The sequence below is a fragment of the Aspergillus fumigatus genome, chromosome 1 (genome assembly GCF_000002655.1).
Source record: "Aspergillus fumigatus Af293 chromosome 1, whole genome shotgun sequence".
In the NCBI taxonomy this organism is placed as follows: domain Eukaryota; kingdom Fungi; phylum Ascomycota; class Eurotiomycetes; order Eurotiales; family Aspergillaceae; genus Aspergillus; species Aspergillus fumigatus.
The window spans coordinates 4,202,973-4,225,043 of NC_007194.1; the positions used below are offsets into that span (position 1 = coordinate 4,202,973).

The 22,071-nt window shown below is 51.0% G+C and overlaps 11 protein-coding genes across 11 annotated transcripts; 8 read left to right on the plus strand and 3 right to left on the minus strand.

Annotated features, from left to right (window-relative positions):
- Positions 1-531: 531 nt before the first annotated feature.
- On the plus strand, positions 532-1,357 carry AFUA_1G15530 (LamB/YcsF family protein; the record flags this gene model as incomplete). The annotated part of the gene is made up of 2 exons (XM_747827.1): positions 532-582; positions 647-1,357. The coding sequence occupies 2 exons, from the start codon at positions 532-534 to the stop codon at positions 1,355-1,357; spliced, it is 762 nt and encodes a 253-aa protein (XP_752920.1).
- Positions 1,358-1,599: 242 nt separating this feature from the next.
- AFUA_1G15540 (uncharacterized protein) lies at positions 1,600-2,573 on the plus strand (the record flags this gene model as incomplete). The annotated part of the gene is made up of 2 exons (XM_747828.1): positions 1,600-1,794; positions 1,860-2,573. The coding sequence occupies 2 exons, from the start codon at positions 1,600-1,602 to the stop codon at positions 2,571-2,573; spliced, it is 909 nt and encodes a 302-aa protein (XP_752921.1).
- Positions 2,574-3,689: 1,116 nt separating this feature from the next.
- Positions 3,690-6,302, plus strand: AFUA_1G15550 (putative homeobox and C2H2 transcription factor; the record flags this gene model as incomplete). Its single annotated transcript, XM_747829.1, has 1 exon — positions 3,690-6,302. One exon carries the CDS (start codon positions 3,690-3,692, stop codon positions 6,300-6,302), a length of 2,613 nt encoding a protein of 870 aa, XP_752922.1.
- A 258-nt stretch (positions 6,303-6,560) lies between these two features.
- On the plus strand, positions 6,561-8,369 carry AFUA_1G15560 (uncharacterized protein). The gene is made up of 2 exons (XM_747830.2): positions 6,561-7,570; positions 7,647-8,369. Exons 1-2 carry the CDS (start codon positions 7,084-7,086, stop codon positions 8,285-8,287), a joined length of 1,128 nt encoding a protein of 375 aa, XP_752923.1. The 5' UTR covers positions 6,561-7,083; the 3' UTR covers positions 8,288-8,369.
- A 253-nt stretch (positions 8,370-8,622) lies between these two features.
- AFUA_1G15570 (putative ubiquitin-conjugating enzyme) lies at positions 8,623-10,807 on the plus strand. Its single transcript, XM_747831.2, has 4 exons — positions 8,623-8,750; positions 8,806-9,530; positions 9,581-10,244; positions 10,297-10,807. Exons 1-3 carry the CDS (start codon positions 8,627-8,629, stop codon positions 9,662-9,664), a joined length of 933 nt encoding a protein of 310 aa, XP_752924.2. The 5' UTR covers positions 8,623-8,626; the 3' UTR covers positions 9,665-10,244; positions 10,297-10,807.
- A 196-nt stretch (positions 10,808-11,003) lies between these two features.
- Positions 11,004-11,822, plus strand: AFUA_1G15580 (nucleotide diphosphatase; the record flags this gene model as incomplete). Its single annotated transcript, XM_747832.1, has 1 exon — positions 11,004-11,822. One exon carries the CDS (start codon positions 11,004-11,006, stop codon positions 11,820-11,822), a length of 819 nt encoding a protein of 272 aa, XP_752925.1.
- A 250-nt stretch (positions 11,823-12,072) lies between these two features.
- AFUA_1G15590 (CybS family protein) lies at positions 12,073-13,129 on the minus strand (the record flags this gene model as incomplete). The annotated part of the gene is made up of 5 exons (XM_747833.2): positions 12,855-13,129; positions 12,720-12,737; positions 12,494-12,560; positions 12,291-12,410; positions 12,073-12,238 (listed from the first exon to the last, which is right to left on the minus strand). The coding sequence occupies exons 1-5, from the start codon at positions 12,994-12,996 to the stop codon at positions 12,073-12,075; spliced, it is 513 nt and encodes a 170-aa protein (XP_752926.1). The 5' UTR covers positions 12,997-13,129.
- A 285-nt stretch (positions 13,130-13,414) lies between these two features.
- AFUA_1G15610 (MDR family NADP-dependent oxidoreductase) lies at positions 13,415-14,959 on the minus strand. The gene has a single exon (XM_747834.2). It carries the CDS (start codon positions 14,561-14,563, stop codon positions 13,529-13,531), a length of 1,035 nt encoding a protein of 344 aa, XP_752927.1. The 5' UTR covers positions 14,564-14,959; the 3' UTR covers positions 13,415-13,528.
- Positions 14,960-16,233: 1,274 nt separating this feature from the next.
- On the plus strand, positions 16,234-18,388 carry helA (putative DEAD box RNA helicase HelA; the record flags this gene model as incomplete). The annotated part of the gene is made up of 2 exons (XM_747835.2): positions 16,234-16,730; positions 16,795-18,388. The coding sequence occupies exons 1-2, from the start codon at positions 16,357-16,359 to the stop codon at positions 18,386-18,388; spliced, it is 1,968 nt and encodes a 655-aa protein (XP_752928.1). The 5' UTR covers positions 16,234-16,356.
- A 25-nt stretch (positions 18,389-18,413) lies between these two features.
- Positions 18,414-20,009, minus strand: AFUA_1G15630 (uncharacterized protein; the record flags this gene model as incomplete). Its single annotated transcript, XM_747836.1, has 2 exons — positions 18,414-18,453; positions 19,816-20,009. The coding sequence occupies 2 exons, from the start codon at positions 20,007-20,009 to the stop codon at positions 18,414-18,416; spliced, it is 234 nt and encodes a 77-aa protein (XP_752929.1).
- A 201-nt stretch (positions 20,010-20,210) lies between these two features.
- On the plus strand, positions 20,211-22,009 carry AFUA_1G15640 (uncharacterized protein). Its single transcript, XM_747837.2, has 3 exons — positions 20,211-20,610; positions 20,684-21,463; positions 21,582-22,009. The coding sequence occupies exons 1-2, from the start codon at positions 20,490-20,492 to the stop codon at positions 21,400-21,402; spliced, it is 840 nt and encodes a 279-aa protein (XP_752930.2). The 5' UTR covers positions 20,211-20,489; the 3' UTR covers positions 21,403-21,463; positions 21,582-22,009.
- Positions 22,010-22,071: the final 62 nt, after the last annotated feature.

Below are 22,071 nucleotides of genomic sequence, written 5' to 3' on the forward strand. Positions count from 1 at the left end.
CAGGGTTAACCAGTCAGCTTGAGCTTGCGTCACCATACTTAGCGGTTTTGATAACTCTCACGGCAATTTCGCCTCTGTTGGCAACGAGAAGAGTCTTTAAACTATCCATCGCGATGTAGAGCAGGAGCTAGAGATGCGCCTTGGAGCAACATAACATGGGCGCCTTCTGTTTAAGAGGAACATTATCTGAACTGAAGGATCAGGAGCTCGGCGTTGTACTCCAATGAAAGGAGGGAGTATCTGGAGTCAATGGCAGATAATGAGGTATGATCGTCGTGGGGTATGGTCACAGCTCGGCGTTTGTTGGAGAGTTGGAGAAAATGCGGAGAATCCGTCTATGCGGTCATAAATGATAGGCTCCAAACCCCTCGGTCACAAAGTCTCATTCAGCCGAGCGAGGAGTTGAAAGGACTGAATTTTGGGGTATATCTATATTGCTTGCCACGTCCCCAAGTCTTTTCTGGAAGTTATCCATTGTTGAGGGAACTTGGCAGCTGTCCCAACTTCGTGCGGATCGCGACATACAGCACTATGGCACCAATACAGCAGAAGGCACTTATCAATTGTGATATGGGGGAGGCTGTAAGTATATACGCTTCCTGAGCTTAACACGCTCGTTATGGTCGCATTACTGACGCCCTCATAGTACGGCAACTGGACCTGCGGTCCTGACCTCGAGCTCCTCCCAATGATCGATATCGCCAATATTGCCTGTGGATTCCATGGGGGCGACCCGCTTATTATGATGGAAACAGTGCGGAACTGCAAAGCTCACAATGTTCGAATCGGTGCTCACCCGGGTCTTCCAGATCTGCAAGGGTTCGGTCGTCGGGAGATGAAGCTCTCCCCAGAAGAGCTTACTGCAATCACCATCTACCAGGTCGGGGCGCTCCAAGGCTTCCTCGACCGCGAAGGAGTGCCCTTGCACCATGTAAAGCCTCATGGGGTGTTGTACGGTATGATGTGCCGGGATTATGAAGTCGCCAAGGCGGTTATGCTGGGAATTCCAAAAGGTGTGCCGGTGTTTGGACTGGCAGGCACTCAAATGGAGAAAGCTGCCAACGACCTGGGGATTGAGTTCTGGGCTGAGTTATATGGAGATGTGAAATACGACTCGAACGGCATGCTTGTGATCGATCGGAAGAAGAAGCCCTGGAACCTCGCAGATGTTGAGAAGCACGTCAGACAGCAGATCGAAGAGCAGTCAGTCACGGCGGTTGATGGGACTGTTGTGCAACTGCCGCTGAAAACGTACCCAGTCTCAATATGCTGCCACTCTGACTCTCCCGGATGCGTTGACATCATCAGGACGACGAGAAAGGTAGCGGATGAATTCAATGCCAAACACGGGAGATGACGGTTGTTTTAGCATGTAAATAGCGTGTTTCTCCATATTGAAAACCATGAGGACGAAGAAAACAACGAGCTCAGGAGATATCGTAACCGGCTACGAAGTATATGTAGTAAGACAACCTACCTAGGTCCCGACTCCACAATACCCTCTGCCAGGTACTACTGTTCTCCACCGGCCTCTCTTCCATATTCTCCCGCTTCCACTTGTGCTGCAGTACACAATCACCGATCAGAACAACCCAAACAATGCCCCTCCAAATCCTTGACGGAGAACCCCCGTCGCCCCCCGCCTGGGGCACCCTCCCACTGGACATCTACCTCCTTTCAGAATGGGATACTCCGAATTCATCATACCTCGCCAAGGCTTCGCAGCACCCTGTCCCTGAGTCCCCGTCTGACCGGCGTAGTCGGCTTATTCGCCAATTCCTTGCGCTGGGGAGTGTGGGACGTCAGGTTCCTACCCTTTCAAATTCCTATTTTGACGCCTAATCTGACGGAAAAAACAGCCCTACCAGTCACAAACCGAAACTCCACCAACACCTACAAACAGCCAAATAACCGAAATCCTACGTCCCGCGCGTCCCGAGTCGCTGCGGCCCTACGCTGAGTACACGGGCTCCCTAGACGAAGGCCTTTATCTCCGTCTGTGCTACGACGCAGACAAAGAAGAGGTGCATAGGTTCCTATGGTCCCAGAACTTGGACGTGGCTTTCGTAGGACCCGACGGCATCATTTTCGACGATAAAGAGCTTTTTGGCGGCGGGGGAATAAACCTGGCGAGATTCTTGGAAACTTTTCCGGAGAGGGTCACAAATGCAGGATCAGTTGCACATGCTAAGCATCGTGAGACAGTTCTCAGGGATACTCTAATGAGGATTCGAGAAGGTGGAGGGAATACTGAAGCTGAAGAGGAGGACGGATTCCCCGAAGAAGTCAAGGACCCGCTGCTTCAGTATGGAGAATATCACGCTGCTTGTGTCGTGACGCATCTGTTTATTGAAGATGAAGAGGCTCTTGATGGTAACGGATTGCTCCATGTGTTCTTCGATGACACTGGGAATGTGGTTAGGCACTGGAGGACGGATGATGAAGGGGGGGACTATGATTTTGATGGCACGTGGAAGGAGGGGAATTGGAAGGAGGATTTTGTGAGCGGGAGGGGAGAGCTCGGGGTTGTCTATCGGGAGGGTGGTGTTAGGGGGCCGCCCTATGAGCTTTAGATGAGAGTTCAGAATGTCTTAGTGCTATCAATGGCACATGAGTTATCTATTCTTGCCAGCTGGCAACGTTGAAGCAGCAAGTCTGAGTTGAGCATATCCCCGAAATATACAAAGTACATAGAAAATAATGGTGCCTTGACACAGAGGAAGCGCTAGATAATGGCCTCGGCAGCCACGCTGTCCACTAGTGTCATGTCTCTTCAGACTGGACGTAGGCAGGATGGTCTCGTGGATACGGGAAGTATTGAGACTCTTATCATATTCATATCGATGATGTTCCCGATGACAATCCACTGTTCCCCCCCTCCGATATCGTTCAAGAGCTGATTCATCCCAACCCAATCGGGAAGGGCAGCGCACGTCCCCGCACCCAAAATTAGACCCAATCTGGCATAGTGCTGTCACCGAAGGGCGCGCACTAGCCAGACATGCAGATGACTCAGGTATCCTTCGGACTTCGCGCGCTCCTCTCCGAGAGGGCAACCGCCTTTCCAGGCATTGGGAGCCGTCATGACAGAGACACGGTAGCTCTCCACTGCCGTCCATAGGAAACGCCGTGGCTGCTCAACCCTGGAAAGTGTGGAAACAGGTGGCCCTTGACCATGCAGTTTGGCGGGGTCAAAATTCTCGGTCATGCATTTCTAGGCCGAACGTGATCATCGGTCCCAGACGGCCCACCGGCGACTGAGCAATCAAAATTAATGCTCACAGAGTAGACTATCTGGATCCCTGCTAGTCGACTGCCTCCAAAGGCGAGATAGACGATTGTTCCAACTTCCAAGCCTCCATGAAGTAAAGTCCACTGGGATTTTCTGCACAGTGGTCAGAACAAAGAGTGCTTGACCTGGGTCCGTGGTTGGCCGGTACTTCGGCATGCTTCTGATACCCCAGACGAAGACACCTAATATCGGACCTTGCCTACTGGACTGTCTGTCCACTTCCCTCCATCAGCTCCTCCATCCACTCTGAACTTTCAATCATACACCTGCTCTCACTCTACCTCATTTCTATCCCCATATTGAGTCGACTCGAACACACACTGTTGACCTCAATTAGTTGAGGTCGATCAACTAGCACTGAGTCAATACGGCATCGGTGTCGAAAGTATCCCTGAAAATGGAATACTTCGATTTCGACGGAGCCTCTTTCGGCTCCCATGCCCCAGACGACGAGGTGGCTTCGGACAGGTTTGAGCTCGATGAGAACGACGCAATTGAAAACTACGAATCCCTTCTACGTGAGCAGCCATTGGACTTTCCCAATGATCTGCCGGAGCAGGATGCTCTCAACCCGCAGACGGAAGCCCCGTCAGTCAATGCGCAATCCAATAATGCTCTTCCAATCCATCGAGCCAAGGAGCCCTGCGACTTTTGCAGGCATATGAACCTGGACTGCTTCATTTCAGACAGAGGAGCCTTGCAGAATGGCTGCACGTGCTGCGTAATTTTGTTCCGAGAGTGCAGCTTCACGCACGCCAAGAAGCCTGGCAAGTACATGGAAACTCTCCAGTCGATCTCAGAGAACGCAGATATCCCAACAGTTGGTCCAAAGGGAAGGAAGACGCTAAAATCACTTACGGGGATGACCATCTCGGAAGATATGGAAGGCCGGGGGAGGAAGAGCAGTTCTCGTCTTTCCCGCGACGCCGTACGGATCCTCAAAACATGGCTTCTGGAGCACCTGGACCATCCGTATCCGTCCGAGCAAGAAAAAGACGAATTGAAAAAGCGCACGGGTCTGAAGAGATCCCAAATTAGCAACTGGCTGGCCAACGCGAGGCGGCGTGGAAAGGCCCGACCCTTGCCGCCCAGCAATTCGTCGGTTCCAGGTGCCATAAACATTCCCGGGCAGCAACAGCAGCAGCAACCGAACATTGCGCTCATGACGCCCCTTGAGCGATGGAAGTACTCTCCACCTGAAAACGAACCTGCTTCCACCACCGATATTCTTCGAGCCCTGGTGAACAACCCTTTGGATTCAACACGACAGCCAGGTCACGTGCGTTCCCTTTCTAGGAAGGGATCCAGCAATGACTCAAGCCATGCCAACTCCAATATATTCAAGGCCCCATCCATCAGCAGCTTGGGTGAAAGTCGGTCAGTCAGTCGTTCATCCGTCTCTGACCTGTCCTTTGCCTCTGCCTTCTCCCATCGGTCCTCCTTGGAGTCCTTTGGCTCAATGGAAAGGAAGGAACGTCGTCGTCGTCGCAAGCCCTCGACAGCCTTGAACACTTTCAATCAACAGAAGGCTCGCAACTCTCGCATATTCCAATGCACATTCTGTACTGAAACGTTTGCTACCAAGTATGACTGGCAGCGGCACGAGAAGTCGTTGCACCTTGCCCTCGACAAGTGGACCTGCTCACCTCAGGGAGGTGTGGTGTACGTCAACGGAGCCAATCGCTGTGTCTTTTGCATGGCGAGTGACCCAGACACAGACCATCTGGAATCCCACTGCTATAGTACCTGTCAAGAGAAGACTCTGGCGGAGCGAACATTTTACCGCAAGGACCATCTCAACCAGCATCTTCGACTGATGCACAATGTCAAGTTCAATTCATATATGAACCAATGGCAAAGCACAACCACAGAATTGAAATCGCGTTGCGGATTCTGTGGCACAACCCTCACGACCTGGAAAGATCGTGTGGAACACCTGGCTGCACACTTCAAAAACGGCGCTGATATGACCCAATGGCAAGGGGATTGGGGCTTCGAACCATTCGTTCAAGGCTTAGTGGAAAATGCTATGCCTCCTTACCTTATTGGTCAAGATCGGAAAACATTGAACCCTTACACAACCTCCAAATTTCTCGGACAGTCGTGTTGTTCACCAACTACTGCGTCTCCTGGGCTCATTGAACCTAACGATGTGAATTGTTTCCATCGTCTCCAGCGCGAGCTCACTGCATATATCCACAAGCAAGTTGCAGAAGGCATTATACCGACGGATCAAATGATTCAGGACCAAGCCCGGATTGTCATATATGGCAATACTGACCCTTGGAACCAAACCAGCGCCGACAATCCAGTCTGGCTGAGTATCCTCAAGCGTGACACGGGTCTTGAGGTTGTACCTGACTCGGAGCATATTCAATTAGATAACCTGAACATGCAGCCTCCCTTCGCGGCTCATGGCGGCCTAAGACAGCCTCCAGTCGAAGGCAATCCTCTGGCAAGGTCGTTATGTGACAAGATGCCTTTGAAACCCGAGAGTTTCAGTCCAGCACTGCGAAGTCCTACGTTTGCGGGGACCGGTCGATCCTCAGCTGCCCCGAGTATGCCGGGAAGCTCGGCTGCCAGTTTTACCGGTAGCTTTGGAATTGCGCCGTCTGGAGTCAATTCCGGTCTTTCGACCGACTGGGGAAGCAACTTCTCTGCCGGTGTTTCTTCTTTCTCCACGCCTGCCACTGGGTCAGTCGACCAATTCGTTCAGATGGGATTCGAACCGGAGTTTCTGCAACAACTCAATGATCGGTATGGTGAAATGCATATTGACGAGATGGATGGCATGATGTTTGGAGTAGAACAAGAACATACGCGCAATAGCGCGTTAGTACCCGAGGGCGACGTATACAAACTGGCAGGCTCTACCGATGCTGCTGCACCGCTCTCCAACGTCGGGTCAGCACCTATCAATATTCCCAGTCCGAAACAAACTGGAGCCGTCGCCCAGCAAGATCAGGCGTCGATCGGAGATCCGTTCTACCCTAGCGCTGTTGGGGTTTGAGTCCACATGAGGGACGTTAGTATCTGATGAGCGAGTGTCACACATGTTGGACATGAGAGGGGTCATAGGAAAAGTTTCCTTTCCTGTTTGTTCGTTCTCTTCTTGTCTTCCCTGCGTATGCTTTGAATGAATGCTTTGAATGATAAATATACATCGTTATAAAGTGCAGCGTTAGTTCTTATATACCAATAAAATTTTCTTTTGATAAATATACTTCGACCTGATCATGTCAAAGGCGTAGAACGAGCTGAGAGTGCCGCAGGGTCCGTCTGTGATTGGGCTGGGCCGCCGACTGTCATTGATAGGGCGTGCAAGGGACACAGCGCTCGACCTTCCGACCACGTCCACAGGACAGGTGTTTCGGTTGGTTAATTACTCAGCAGTTGGCCTTAGTCATGCTTATGACGGGTTGTACTTTGCCCTACTGTTTCCATTGACAGTCTGATAGCAATTATGATCCAGACAGGTGCTGGTTTTCGCTTCCTGATTATTATCAGAGAGTAGATTGGTCGCTTTTGTTTTGTTTGCCACGACCCGGGCGATGATTTGGCATGTGAAAGCCAGCCGTTGTGACAAACGGTTTCACCTTTACCTGCATATTCGGACATTTTCCATGTTGTTTGGCATCTGCAGCTAAAATTTCTCAACTCTTTCACATGTGGCGTTTCAACATGTTGAATAACCCAGGTCACACTGTTCTCTGAAAGGCTTGTGAGACCCGCGTCTTGGATGTCCTGAGAGCTGTGGCAATCAGCTCAAGTCCACCGACAGGTAATTTTAAATGGAGCCAACAGCGTCAAGAACTGTTACCATGGCCTACTCAACTGGTCTTCCAGTTTTACTTCCCGCACTTCCTGCTGCGATCAGAAGGCGGATTCCCCGTCTTAATTTCTCTCTTCACCAGGCCATGGGATCGGCCGATCGCGATCGTTCTGACACAGCAACCGACGGACTGGTAGGGCCGATGCGACAAGCGGATGCTCTTCGTACTTTGGCTCCATTCTCAACATCGGACTTGGGTTATTGTAGACCGCCATCGTCGGCGGCGAGCGAGTTGGGGGCCGAAGAGTCTCGGCGCCCTGCGACTGCGGGGAGTAGTGTTTGTCCGGAGTCGTACGATTCCAGGTCCTCGGCTTCGTCTTCGTCGGGGAAGACATTGGAGGCCCTGGATCATGATGAGGGGAGTGAGGGCGATGCGATGGATCGGGGTTCGATGCTAGCGAAGTATGAGGTTGAGTCTGGGCTGCGGTGGAATCGGGTGATTCCCGGTATGCATCTTACTTTTCCCTCCATAGGCAATGAGCGATTATATGTGATGAAATAGTATGCTGATATTGACAACAGCGTTCAGTCTTCTCCGCAACGCGGGATACGAAGCGCAGCAATCCACCTGCGACGGCCGCTTTGTCCGCTCCCTGTACATCAATGCGCTGGGTTACCTGCTCGACGCTCTGCCGGCGGACCTGACCGACGAGGAATCAATGACGATTCAACACAATCTTCCCGCCAGGGTAAAGGTTACGCTTGCGGCGTCCTCGGCTGTACAGCCCGGAGCTGAAGCCGCTGTTACCATGGCCAATCAGGGCGCTGGGACGCGGTATCCGACGGAGCGCTCATACCTGCACCGCTTACTGGCGTCTAGTATTGTGCAGTTCTTTCTCATTGTGCAGTTCTTGCTGCCGTATGTGAAGATCTTGCTGCAGCAGGTGTACCGGTATGAGAGGTCGCATCGGATCACAGAGCGTCTTGTGACGGCGACATTGGATGCTGCTGATAGTCTGGGCAAGGGGAGTGTCAGTCTGGGGTCGACGGTGCTTCGACTGAACGAGGGAAAGGTCGGCACAGCATTTACGAACCTAGCAGCCTGGTGGGTGGAAGGAGTTACTGGTGGCATCTATGAGGGAGTTGGAGAAGGAATGATGATTTTGGGGCTGCTCCGAGCCAATGAGTGGGAGAAGATGCCTATTCAGATGCAGGGGCGATAATTTCGACGTGCAAGCGTAGATTAGAATCTATTAGAGCGACATAAATTTATATAGAATCTGAGACGAATTGATGACTCCCAAACGTTCTGTACACTCCTCTGTTTATCATGATTTATTGGCGGAGATACCGGACTTAGGATCTTGGTTGTTTTTGCCAACGGCCACAGGCCTCTCAGCACCAGCTGCAGGAGGACACATAAACCCAAACCCATGCTAAATAATTGACCGACCCATCAGCACAATGTCCTCATCCAGATTACCACATATCCCTGCTCTACGTAGACAACAACTCCTGCTTGAATTGTGAGTACGACTGCCTCTCCTTGAACGGTGGTGGCAATGTTACGTTTGCTAAGTGCGTCATGCAGTGCCAGCTTGAAACATGCAACCCCCTCGGGAATCTACATGTCCATCACGCCAGGCGATCCTACCCTTTGGTCAGGCGTAATATTTGTGCGATCGGGTATGTTTTCCCTGACCCCGTCGTCTTGCGAGGACTTGAATTGACTCGATCACAGGCCCTTATGCCTCTGCTGTCCTCCGATTCCAGCTCCGATTTCCCGACTCCTATCCCGAGCTTCCACCCATCGTCACCTTTTCGACCGATGTTTTCCATCCTTTAATTGTACCCCTTACTACATATACCTTCAGCACTGGCGCCTCGACCGAAGACCCTGTTAGCGCGACGGATGAGGAGCGACTCCCCCCTGGTGGATTCAGTCTACGACATGGCTTCCCTCATTGGTTTGGGCGGGCACGGAAGACAGGACGACAGTCAACAGGCTCATCCAGGCCAGTGAGTGTGAATGGACGGAATGCTGGTGAAGGGGAGACGGCATCGACAGATGGTCCTTCGTCTCCTTCCTCAGATCAGCCCACTGGTGCAGAGGGAGGCCAGAATCTCACCAAGGACAAAGGAACTGCTTCGGACGCAAGGAAAACAGTACCGGTAGCAGTGCTGCTAAACTATATCCGATCGACCTTTGACGATGAGAACGTCCTTGACTCCTTGCCTCTCGAAGCTGCGGGAAACCCAAGTGCGTGGCACGCATGGAAGGCACACAGAAGAGAAAATAGTGAATCGGCCACGAGCAATTCCAAACGAGGAAGTCCGCAGGCTCGGCTTCCTGGTGATTGGCATTGGGACGGTATTTGGGCGAAGCGTGTTCAATATGAAATTGAGGCGAGTCATTCGGATCAAATGTTGTTTGGAAATGCTGCTCGCGGTGCCACCGATGAGATGGTATGTATGCGTTGATTATCTCTATCTTTGTGTACTGATGTCCCCGGTAGATACGCTTTTCTCGTCTGGATGATTCCAAGTTGGCTTCGATCAAGGAGATGATTATTCCTCCAATTGGGGAAGCACATGAATAGCTTTACTCCTGGATATAATTTTACTAATGCTGGTCGTTGGCTCCGTTATCCCTCCAAAGAGTCGAATACATGGACCTGTTGTCGCTGCCTTGGGATGTTCATCAGACTTAGAGCACATCCCAACTCGCACCTGCCGTTGATATTCGTCCCCAGCGACCGTCATCAACCTCTCTCATTCTTGAATTCCCAAACGCAGGGAACACCCTCTACTTGTCAGCATACCAGTACCGATCGCATCTCAGACGTTTTGGATAACACTAATCATGTCCAACGACTGGTTCTATCGATACCAAACTACAATTCTCGCTGTCGTCCTAGTTTTCGTCCCTATCATTGTGGTCTGCAGCATCTTCATGACTGCTCTTGCATGCTCCGAATACTGGTCCACACGGCGTGGTTGCAGTTTCTCCTATTTTACTTGCATCTGTGGTCTCAGGTCGAGAAGTCAGCGCCAGAGGCCTCTTTCTGACACTGATGACGCCAACTCGTCCGAGAGGACTGTATCATCGCGGCCCTCTGCTGAAAATAAGAATCCAGTCCTAAGAACTGAGCGAGCCTAGAGATCCCGTTGGCTGTTCGCGTACGCTCTTGTCGCAAGAACTTCCACGGTTTATGCGCTGACGTTTCCTAAGGTTACGCGGGGTATTGCGCGTGATAATGATGGTCGGGTCATTCACAAAATGGCCAGGTGCGCATACTTCTCGAAGCACTCAATCTTACCCCGCGGCGAGTCCGGAGATTTTGTCACATGAAACCAAGCGGAATGGGAGTAGCAACAAGCTATGCAGGACTTGCCAACCTAACGTACATAAACACTGCCGTCTGAGCCGGAGAGGTGGTACCTCCTTGACAACAGGAGCTCCTCGATTTGATGTATCTTTACCATTTATTGAATCAAAGTCACTGCAAACCCCGTTATGCTTTCCAGGCTAGTCGAAGGGATGCATCAAGACAGACAGCGCTTGCTCCACATGAAACTAGACTACTGTCGTCTATAACTGGATTGAAGGTTGAGCATACCATGTCTTGTTCAAAGGACTGCCAGACAGGGCGCTAACCTCTCCGTTGATGTTGTAAATAGTTTGACTGTTCCTACTAGCATACCATACGTATCCAAGCACAATAGTTACAGGTATAGTACCTGCCGATGTATACAGTACCTGATGGCCCAGAAGATAAGTGGTCAATCGGGCTACCGAACGAGTCAAGCGCTACTCCAATTGGGGTATATTATCTTTCATGTACCCCACACCAAACGAGGTCAACTTTTGCTTCAGACAACATATATTATCCCACGCTCCTCACACCTCTGCAACCCCACCAAAACACACGCAAGGCAATGGCCGACTCGAAAGACAAACTACTGTCGCAGGTCGACGACATCACCCCCGACCCGCCGCCAGCCTACGATGCCAGCGCTGCACCCACCCCTCGTCTCCCACGCCCACCACCGCTCTCCCTCCCCGTCCTCAACCACCTGCGCACCAAACGCGTAATCCTCGCCTCGGCCTCACCCCGGCGTCGCCAGATCCTCTCCCTCCTGGGCCTCCCCTTCGAAGTCATCCCAAGCGATGCCGTCGAGGACTTCCCAAAGACAATGGAACCCTTCGAGTACGTCCTCGCAACGGCAACCAAAAAAGCCCAGGCCGTGTACTCCGCCGAAATCAACAACGAGGAGAAGGGCGAACCGGCGCTGATCCTGGCGGCTGATACCGTCGTGGTGGATAATCTGTCGGGATCGATATTGGAGAAGCCGCGCTCGGAGGCCCAGCACATCGCTATGCTGAAGATGCTGCGCGATAATCGCATGCATAAGGTTTACACTGCGATGGTGGCGATGGCGCCGCTGGAGAGCGCGCGGCAGCCGGGGTATGCGCTTGAGACGCACATCGAGGAGACGGATGTGGTGTTTGATCGGGATGTGACGGATGATCTGATTGTGGCGTATGTGCGGACGAGGGAGGGGGCGGATAAGGCCGGGGGGTATGGGTTACAGGGGCTGGGGTCAATTCTTGTGGAGAGTATTCAGGGGAGCTGGGATAATGTTGTGGGTTTGCCGTTGAAGGCGGCTCTGAAGTTGATTGAGAAGGTGATGGCCAAGGCGGATGATGATAATGGGGACGAAATGTTGGAGGGTGATGAGGAAGAGGAGGAGTAAAGCGGTTGGGTGCTCGGTCTTGGGCTCATGATGATATCCTCTGACATGATACTACGCTGGTCGTCTGCTATAGATTCCATCGATGTGAAAAGGATATTGGTATAGAGAAAGTCTTCGGTTTACATTTTATAGCCAAAGCAGGCTAGCTTGACGAGGCAAATAGAGAATCTGGCACATGTACATAGGCAGACGCCTGGGAAGAATCATCGAACTCAAATGCAAAATTCAAACAACACCCTCAAATATTGGCCTATGCCTTCCACACCCGCTTGATGGCCTCTGTGATACCAACATCGTTTGTCTCGAACTCGTACAGACCGACGGCGGTGGTAACAGTGAAAGCACGCAGCAGCCAGTCCAGGAACGTCTTGGTCTTGGGGACGCGGCGCTTGGGGAAGTAGTCGATGATAGAGGCACTGTCACCTGTCAGTTTCGATTGCCTGTTAAACGTCGAACGGCTAGACATACTGGAAACCAATGTGGGAGTGGAGGACCAGCAGGGCACAGAGGACGGAATCCATGACAGGGTTCAGGGAGCCGGCAGCGAACGGAGCGATGGTCAGAGGGATCAGTCCGACAGAGACGAGTCTAGATCCACATTAGCGTTGATTGTCTTGATTTGTACTCCCCTCCACCTGAGTCTTCAGAAACCAAAACCACTCATCACGCACCTCTCGAATGTCCAGTGGTAGCTACCCTCTGAAGGGTGAGGCTTGGGAATAGGAGCAGGGTCGTTCACTGGGGGAGTCTTGTGTCAGTCCATCATTCTTCTGTTTCGAGTATTACGCCTGAATGTATCGAATGCTGTGGAACGAGATTTTGGCAGAGAAACGGCGTGTATTCCGCTTCGCATCTTTCAAGAGTTTGATCCTGTTAATAAAGAAGCTTTTGACATACTTGTTCCCTGGATGACCTCTGTACATAACCTGTTAGCTCACTCCATTCCGTACGCCCCTCCTGATTCACGCAACACCCCACAATCACCACCCGTCACCATCAGAGCCTTCATAAACAAATCAAAGAGTAACTCACGAGGCAGAGGAGGTAGAATCTGCTTCTTCGCAGAAGCATGGAAAGCCACAACCTGCGACACGTTCTTGTTCACCAAGGGCGACCGGAAGGCAGACAGGCAAGAGTGCCTGGAAAGGAGGGACTGGCGCGCAATCGAAGCCATCGTGTCGATATACTGAGAAGTCGGTCCAAGCAATATCCTAAAGCGAGCTGCACTGCAGACCTGAGGGCGTTTAGGAGTCCTGAACCTAAGGCAGTAGCAACGCTTGAGATCGTGAAGTTGAACTGGAACCTCGGGAATCCGATTCGGGATGCGGTCATCACATTGTGCGCACTCTGATTCGCCAGTGACTCTCCGCCCAGCCGAAAATGGCCGATGTTCCGGCAGATGGATTTGTATGGGGTCTTGCGGATGCTTCAAGCTGTCACTTTTCTAGTATTGTATTCAGGTTCAAGTATGTCGATGTATCAGATACTGGGGTCTGCAGAGATGTTCACAAACTACGTGTTTTCACTGGACATCGCAGTGGACGTCTATCCACATGTGCGGACCTCGATTACCGGAGACCAAATCTGAGAAATGTTTTTGCGCCAGGCATATGTAATTCATTTTCGCTTATATCTCGTTATAACGTGTCTATGAGATGATTTTACTATTAACATGCAGGATTTTTTTTCAACGCTCTACCTCCCATCTAGAACTTCAGGACAGCCTTGCCCTTGTTCTTACCGTAGAAGATACCCACCAGACCCTCGGCGGCATTGTCGATACCGGTGGTCTCGTGCAGAAGAGCCTTGAAAGAGCCCTCCTTGATCCACTTCTGCACGTTCTTCTGGTGCTCTTCAGTGTACTTGTCACCCATGCCAGGGTCGCTGACGATGAAGCCACGCATGTCAATACGCTTGATCAGCACATTGTGGATGTTCTTGATGGGGTAAGGAGCAGTGTTGTATTGGGAGATCAGGCCGCAGACAACGACACGACCAAAGTTGTTCATAGCGTCCAGAGCCGCCTCGAGGTGCTCGCCACCGACGTTCTCGTAGTAGATGTCGATACCCTGGGGCGCCAGGCGGGCCAGAGCATCAGCGGGCTTTTCCTTCTTGTAGTTGAAACCACCGTCAAAGCCCAGGTCCTTGGTGATGTACTCGAGCTTCTCGTCAGAACCAACACTGCCGATGACCTTGAGACCCTCGTGCTTAGCCAACTGACCAACGAGCTGTCCGACAGCGCCGCTCGCAGCTGAGACGAAGATGGTCTCGCCCTTCTTGGGCTTACCGATCTCGTAAAGGGAAGAGTAGGCGGTCAGACCGGGCATACCCAGAGCACCGAGGAACACACGGATGTCCTCGATGCCGAGGGGGTTCTCGAGAGGGCGGATGCGGGCAACCTGGGAGCCATCGAGAACGATGTACTCCTGGATGGGGACGAAGCCGATGACCAGATCGCCTTCCTTGAAAGAAGCATTGTTGGAGCGGAGGACCTTCGCAATCGTTGTGCTGTCGATGGGCTTGCCAAGCTCGAAAGCGGGAGAGTATGACTTGACGTGAGCGGGGCGCATGCGGCCACGCATGTAGGGGTCAAAGCTGGTGTAGAGGGACTGTAGGACAACACCATTCTCGGGGGCGGGGGTGTTGGCGTCATACTCGACAGGCTCGATGGTAAGGTGCTCGCCGGGGACTGGGTATCCTTCGGGGACTTTCTTGAAGACGAGGGCCTTGTTTGAGCTCATTTTGATGGTGAGTGTATGAAGTGTATATGGATGATTGGGAAGATAATGTGTATAGAAAGCTTCGAGAGGGGTTTCAACAATAAATAGCTAATCTGTGGCTACGAAGAGCAGTACTGATTTATATATTGTACCTTCCTAATGGCCCTACGCAAGGACGTACGATGTAGCCCACTTTTTCAAGAAAACAAGCGGGGCGGAGTCAAAACCAACGCGGATGAATGATGATGAAAACTGCCTGGATTATCAAGCAGCGAACACCAGAGAAGCTTCTTGAGAAATCAAAAAGATGGAAAGTACCTAGGCAACACGTCTGGCCGAGGGTCCTTAGCAGCGGAGTGGCTTCCAGATCGACTTACTCCGCTGAGAGCCGGAGACTTAAGGGTACCATGTCACCATGAAACCAAGTCTTCATGGCTGGATGAGTGGAGCTATCGGGAGGACTCATGTCACATCCCCGACGGGCGAAGGACACTTTCTAGGAAAGAGAACCGTGTCTTTGAGACTCGGCGAGTGGCAGGGTGTTGCGCAATGATGAACGGCTAGACGAGACTGTTGAGATTTGTACGGAGGTGTTCCCTAAAGCAGCCATATACCCATGGTGTGCATATCCGAGGATGATCACTAATAATGCAGTTTAATGCATTGCTGGCTTGGCCGAGCTGCAGGCACAGATGTCTCGCTCAGTACAGAGTAGAGAGGTAATAATAATTAAAATAATAGTAATAATAACAGTATGACATAGTATGATTATTATTTCGATATGAGTCCTCCAAGCGAAAAATTAGCTGTAGATAGATTAGGTAGAGAGGTAAGCACCTTAGAATAGGGCACTGTAACTTTTGCCTTTATGTGATGAAGTCATACGGCAGAAATTTGCGCCAGCTGCATCTCAGTGTTAAGTACGATTATTATGCGTTGACCAGCTACTTCATTCCGACTTCATAGCAGACTTCATTTCCAGTAATTGTCCTTGACATGACTGTCTATTGGTGGTCCCTACTATTGTGAGAGGACGATGAATACTGATAGTTCAAGAGCATTTCACATCACAAGTGTGAAGTTTGTTACTGTGCATATGCACACCCTTTTCAAGGGTTCCGTTGAGGAGACACAGTTTCCAACCCTTTGAACAGCCAAAATCCTCAAACATGCACACAAGAGCTTGTTCGCTATCATCCATCTGGATGCATTCATCACCTGGTCAGACAATTCGGAAGCCTCCGTGATACAAACACTCAACCTCAACGATTGTACTACGTAGACATGTTGAACTCGATAATCCTCGAACGATTGCACAAACTATCAAAAATTTTGTTCAACAGAAAATGCCTTTGCCATCCCCTATGATGGAGACAGCTGCCACGGACTCGTCCCTTTGACGACTTTGCGCAAGGACATGATTGAGAAACTGGACCATTAGATAGTAGAATGTAAGCCACACTGTACTTACTCTGATCCTCACCTGTCCATTTATTTGTCTTGTTTCTCATACTGCTGAGCATCAGCATAACGCTGTCTAGTTTGAGTTTGGTGCTTCTTGGTGGATGTGTCTGAGGCCACTCGGCCAATCATCATACATTTGCACCGATTCTCGCCGCCAGTTTCTCACCGCCTGCAGCCTCGAACTTTTTCTGCCGCTATTTTTCCCTTACCCAAAATGATTTGAAGTTTCGGGCTGTGGCTAATCCTGCATCAGCCAACATCATTTTGAGATTTTTTTCATCTCGATTTTTGTTTTTCTCGGCTTAATTGTTGACATAGAATATCAATTATATTCCCCCTTTACTGATTTAATGATGCTGGGCGCAGTTCGCCGTTATGGCGTTGTCCACGCTCTTCGAGCCTCCGTCCCTCGGACCATCTGCAGACCGTCGAATTCGCAGCTCCTGAGATGCCAGACTTCTCCTGTTACAGCCTGCCCCCAGTCCGTGCGACTGCTGCATAAGTCGTCGCCTTTCTTTTCATCGGCGTCTGCTCAAGCGCAGGCGCAACCTGATGACCTCCAGTCGGCTGCTCCGCAGGAGCCTTTGAGAGAGTTCACCGACTTGGCCGAGCGAGGACTGGTGGACCCGAAAATCATTCGCGCAATTGTTAAAGATATGAATATCAAAACTATGACCGATGTCCAAAGCCAGACCTTGCGTGAAATTCTGCAAGGAGATGATGTGTTAGTAGATGCTCTCGCTCTAAAAGCCCTTGGACCGAAACTAATTGTGCATCTCTTTCTACAGCTTGGCTCAGGCAAAGACCGGTACTGGAAAAACCCTTGCGTTTCTAACGCCGGTATTCCAAAATATCATGAAGGACCCGTCCTTGAAGGGGCTGAACTGGAGGAGGTCACAGGCGAGCTCCTCCGACATCCGCGCTATTATCATCTCCCCTACTCGTGAGCTGGCAGAGCAGATTGCTGTGGAGGCTCGGCGGTTAGCGGCTCACTCAGGTGTCATTGTCCAGACTGCAGTTGGCGGAACTCAGAAGCGCGAGGGCCTTCGTCGCATCCAAAGAGAGGGATGCCATGTGTTGATCGGCACGCCAGGTCGACTCAAGGATGTCCTCTCCGACTCCTACAATGGTGTAACGGCCCCCAATCTGTCCACTCTAGTACTGGACGAAGCAGATCGTTTACTGGACGATGGGTTTTCGGATGCTATCATCGATATCCAGCGTCTTCTTCCGGACCCCATGAAGGTTGACCGTCAAACGCTCATGTTCTCCGCGACGGTCCCAAGGGAAGTCATGCAAATGGTTCGTAAGACCATGAAGCCTAACTTCAAGTTCGTCAAGACCGTGCGAGATGACGAGGTCCCTACCCATCTCACAGTGCCTCAGAAGTACGTTATTCTCAGAGGCTACGAGAATGCCATGCCTGCTCTTCTCGAGTTTGTGACGAAATATGTCGAAGGCGAAAAGGAGAATCCAAATCAGCGCCCATTCAAGGCAATTGTCTATTTCAACTCAACCGTGCAGACTAATCTGGTCTATGAGACATTCCGCAACATAGTCGAGCAGCGTCATCATCCGCTACGCCGTGTCCGTGTCTACGAAATCCATTCCCAGCTGACTCAGGCTCGGAGGACACGCTCCTCTGACTTTTTCCGGGCTGCTAAGTCTGCCATCCTTTTCTCGTCCGATGTGACAGCGCGGGGCATGGACTTCCCTGATGTAACTCACGTGATCCAAGTCAGTATTCCCAGGGACCGAGCCACATACATTCACCGTCTGGGTCGTACGGCACGGGCGAACAAGACTGGCGAGGGCTGGGTTCTCACCCACCGCGGAGAGCTGCCTGAGTTCCTCAAGCAACTAGAAGGCATTCCGCTCAACCTAGACAAGGAGACCTTCGCGACGGCTACGGTCGATATGACCAAGCCTGAACTGGACCCCAAGTCCCCCGCAACTAGATTCATCCAGGAGATTAAGGATGCTGTGAGAGAAGTTCCCGAAAGTCTGAAAAGGCGAGCATACACGTCCCTATTGGGCCCCTTGAGAGGTTATTTTGCTCGCAAGCAGGATCTGATCCAGGCCATCAACAACTGTGTCGTGCACGGCTATGGCCTGCCCGTACCTCCCCAACTGAGTCCGACCTTAGCCCGTAATTTGGGACTTGATCGAGTACCTGGTGTTCGTATTGCGAACTACCGCGGTTCCAGCGACAACATGTCGACCAGACCTGATTATCGCGGAGGCGATCGCGATATGTGGGCCAGTAACTCTCGCCGTGGCCGCGAGTTCAATTCTGACCGCCGTGAGTCAAGGTTTGGCAATCACCGCAACGCCGATGATTTCTTCGGAGGCCGCCGGCGTGCCTACAGAGACGACTACTAGACCTATTTTCGTTTCGCAGGTCCACTTAGAACCCCTGTGTAGACTCAGCCAGTGGTGTTATGAGTCTCGCACAGCCGATCCGCTTTGGTTTTGACAAAGAGATTGCATTGGGCGGCGTTTTTTACGATCTAACAGGGCACTTCTCATCTCTTGATCTGTTTTATTTCACCTGGGACTTCTGGGTTGTGGAATGTTCGTTGGTTTTGAATACTCGCGATGATATGGCTTGACTACCCATCTTAGTGTGTATTATAAGAGATTCCAATGTTTATTATTGATACTGTTGTTCGCTGCGGATTTTGATCTGGACATTGAGGATGGAATAAGTCAAGGAACATTTGATGGTGATTTTATATCCATAGAACAAGAACTGCAAGTAGAACAGTAGGGTTAGCTTTACAGACTTCTCATCAGTAATTAAGCAATATTCAAAGTCTGTATCAAGGTATCAAGTTCAAACGACAAGAGCCGACCAGGGAATAGGGAGTCGCTCTACCAAATGCGACTCTCAGAGAGTAAAATGTGACCAAAGAACACCCCAGAGCGCCATAACTATCCAGCCTGCGTCCAAGCATGCCAGAAACTCAGCGACCACCCCCCATTTTCGGTGAAAGACGCACCAAAGCTCGGCAGAAAATCGTCCAGCTTCTTATCGCATAAGCCAAAGAAACACACATATCCCATAAAACAAAGTCATAACCCATGAAAACGTGGTTGTGTCCCATTTTGTCCATGTCAGGCCCTGACAACAACCTAACCCGCAACCGCAATGCCGAGACCTCGGCTGGTGTCCACGAAATCCCCTCAGCGCATTGTGATACGATACTCCTCACGTTCGAAACGCATCATCGATATGTCCGCCTCTGCTCTCGATCTCAGCAATTAGCTCCTGCCTCTCCTGTAGCTTCATGTGTATGAAATCCACTGTCTTGCGAAGCACGACGCTCTCGCTCCGGCCCTGCCCTTCCAGCCCTGGAACCAGCTCCGTAAGCCGATCGAAGCCCTCTCTAATCGCGGCGCGTCGCTTCTGCTCCGAGGCGATGTGGTTGTTTTTCTTTTCTTGTTCCGTGAGGCGTGGTTTATCCCGGTCTGTCGCTGTGCCTGAGGCGGCCGCTTGCTTGGAGGATGAGGGGCCGGTGGGGGTGGTGGAGGAGCGAGTATGTCCGTCCTCTGCTGTTGTGCTTGCGCTGGCGGGAATGGGAGAATAGGAGGGTTCGGAGGAGCTGGAGGCAAGGGACGCTGGTGGTTGTGCAGATGGCATGTTGCTTTTCCCTCTTATTTTCCTCGTCTTGTTTTGGTGGTGGGATTATTTTGCAATCAAATTGCTGTGAGAGGTGGAAGCATGTGACTGCCTTTTTTCATGTGACAATCAGTGCGAAGGACGAGTGGTATATAAAAAGACCACTCGAGAATAAAAACAAACAAACAGGCAATCAGAACCACAAATAATGAGTGACAGAATCAGAGAAGTAACTGGATTGAAGGCTTGAGGATTGTAAAGATCAAGATCATTGTCGAGAGAAGGAGAAAGACCGCTCTGGCTCTGGCTCAGGTGGTTCTGGTTCTGGAGGATCCAAGCATTTAAGCAAGCCAGCCATCCTCCGCCCGAACCAAGTAGCATGCGGAGAATCAAGCCCGTCCGATTTCTCTGTTTCTAATCCCTCGTTCTTGGCCTCACCCTGATTCCCACTAACTAGATGAGTCCTAGTTACTTCGTATCTACTTCACAGTACAGCCGAGTCTGGACTGAAGCCACTAGTCGGAAAATAGAAATCCGCGTCGCGGTTAGCCGCCAGATGAGGTTGGCCAAGCCTCCGGGGATCCGTTGTCTGGGCCTCTTCACGTCATCGGTATGCTTATCGAATATCTCCTCATACGACCAACGATTCTGACCTTACTACAAACCTCTCTCTTCTTCCTTCAATGACACTGCTTCTAAACAGCTTCCTCTTTCCTATTCCTCTTTCCTACTAGACTTGTATTTCTCTATTATCCTGCTCGCAGTTACTACTCAATCATACATCGCCGCGTCAATCCATAACTTTATACTAGACAAGCTCAACTTACGACATCCAGACTTGATAATAGCCTCATCCAGAATATGAGTACTCGTGCACCTCTCCGCGGCTCCTGCTTATGCGGTCGCAATCAGTATTCGATCGACATCCCAGATAATGTAAAAGACCACGCTCATATCTATTTTGACAACAGCCGGGATCACCGTACGTATCGGCCCAAGAAATCATGCCATGCCCTGTACCTGCCCCAAGGCAACGCAAGACTGATATGTATCAGGAAAATCATATGGGTCTCCTCTTACCGCATGGTTGCGAGTTCCCCTGAGCTGGTATCAATCCCACACCGAGTCTTACTTTCCTGATGAAACCCATGCCACCATTCGACGGGTCTTTACCCCACACCATGCCCCTCACACACAGCGCATCTTCTGCGGATACTGCGGTACTCCGCTCACTTACTGGAGTGAGATTCCTCGGGGAGAGGCAGACTATATGTCTGTGACCATTGGTAGTCTGTACGGCGAGGCTCAACGCATGCTAGAGGACCTCGACCTTCTTCCGGGATCGTCGGACGAGGCCGAAGAAGATGAGGAAGAAACCGGAGAAGCAGAAGACAAAGAAGAGAATACAGGCGTGACTGTAAGCCCAGCTGAGCATACGCAAACATCGTCCGCCCAGTCAGCAGTTGTCGTGCCTTCGCGGGCTCGTGCGCCTGCCCTGGCTCGGAGCTACAGGCGGGGTACGACGCGGGGTATACCGTGGTTCGAGGAGATGATTGAGGGAAGTCGACTGGGCCGCATAATGAAGAGAAGGCGCGGTGTGGGGATTAGTGATGACAGCTCGACGACAATAGAATGGGAAGTGACCGAGTGGTTGGATGAGGATCCCAGTGAAGAAACACAGACAACGTCAGAAGATGCGCGGAGCGCAGTAAAACGAAAAAGAGGACATTATGTCGACACTGAGGGACCCGGTTCGGCGACAAAACAAATGTGATACTAGCGAGTTTCTACTCGCTTTGTAAACGCGAAATTGGTGGGCCTACAATACTCAAAAGGTATGTGCAACAGGAGCACCAGTATACGAGGAAGCTCCGCTTCCCTTCGCTCCAGATAAAAGCGATATGTCTATGTGCCATGATCACGAATGCTCACATTCATGCGATTGTCCCTTAGGTAGGGTCAGCTTAGGCGCCGAAGGATTTGCACGTCCCCATACATCGCAATAAAACTCAGGACAAGAGGCATCAGAATACAAAGAAAGCTGCTTCCATGCTAATCTTCCTGGTTTCAACTTGCATCTCTCGAGGGTTAGATGACCCCAAGCAATAAAGAAACACAAGTAAGGCGACCGTGAATGGCCAGTGCCTGAGGTGTGCTATCTATCATGTAGTTGGTTTCCCAAATAGGAATCGCCTCGCTTAGGTTGCCTATGCCTACAGTGAAGTGAAGGATATCTTCGTCTGCTCTCGCAATTGTGTTCTTTCAGAATAGAACTGTCATTAATTGCATGTCTGCTTGGAAAGCACTCCATTCCTTTGATCTACTTGGTAATCATCTTAATAACATATGCCACTTGCCTCAGGACTGAAGTATCAGCTTAGCCCTCATTCGGGTTCAAGACAACATTTACCAGGCCTGGAATAAGTCGCCTTGCTGTCATTTC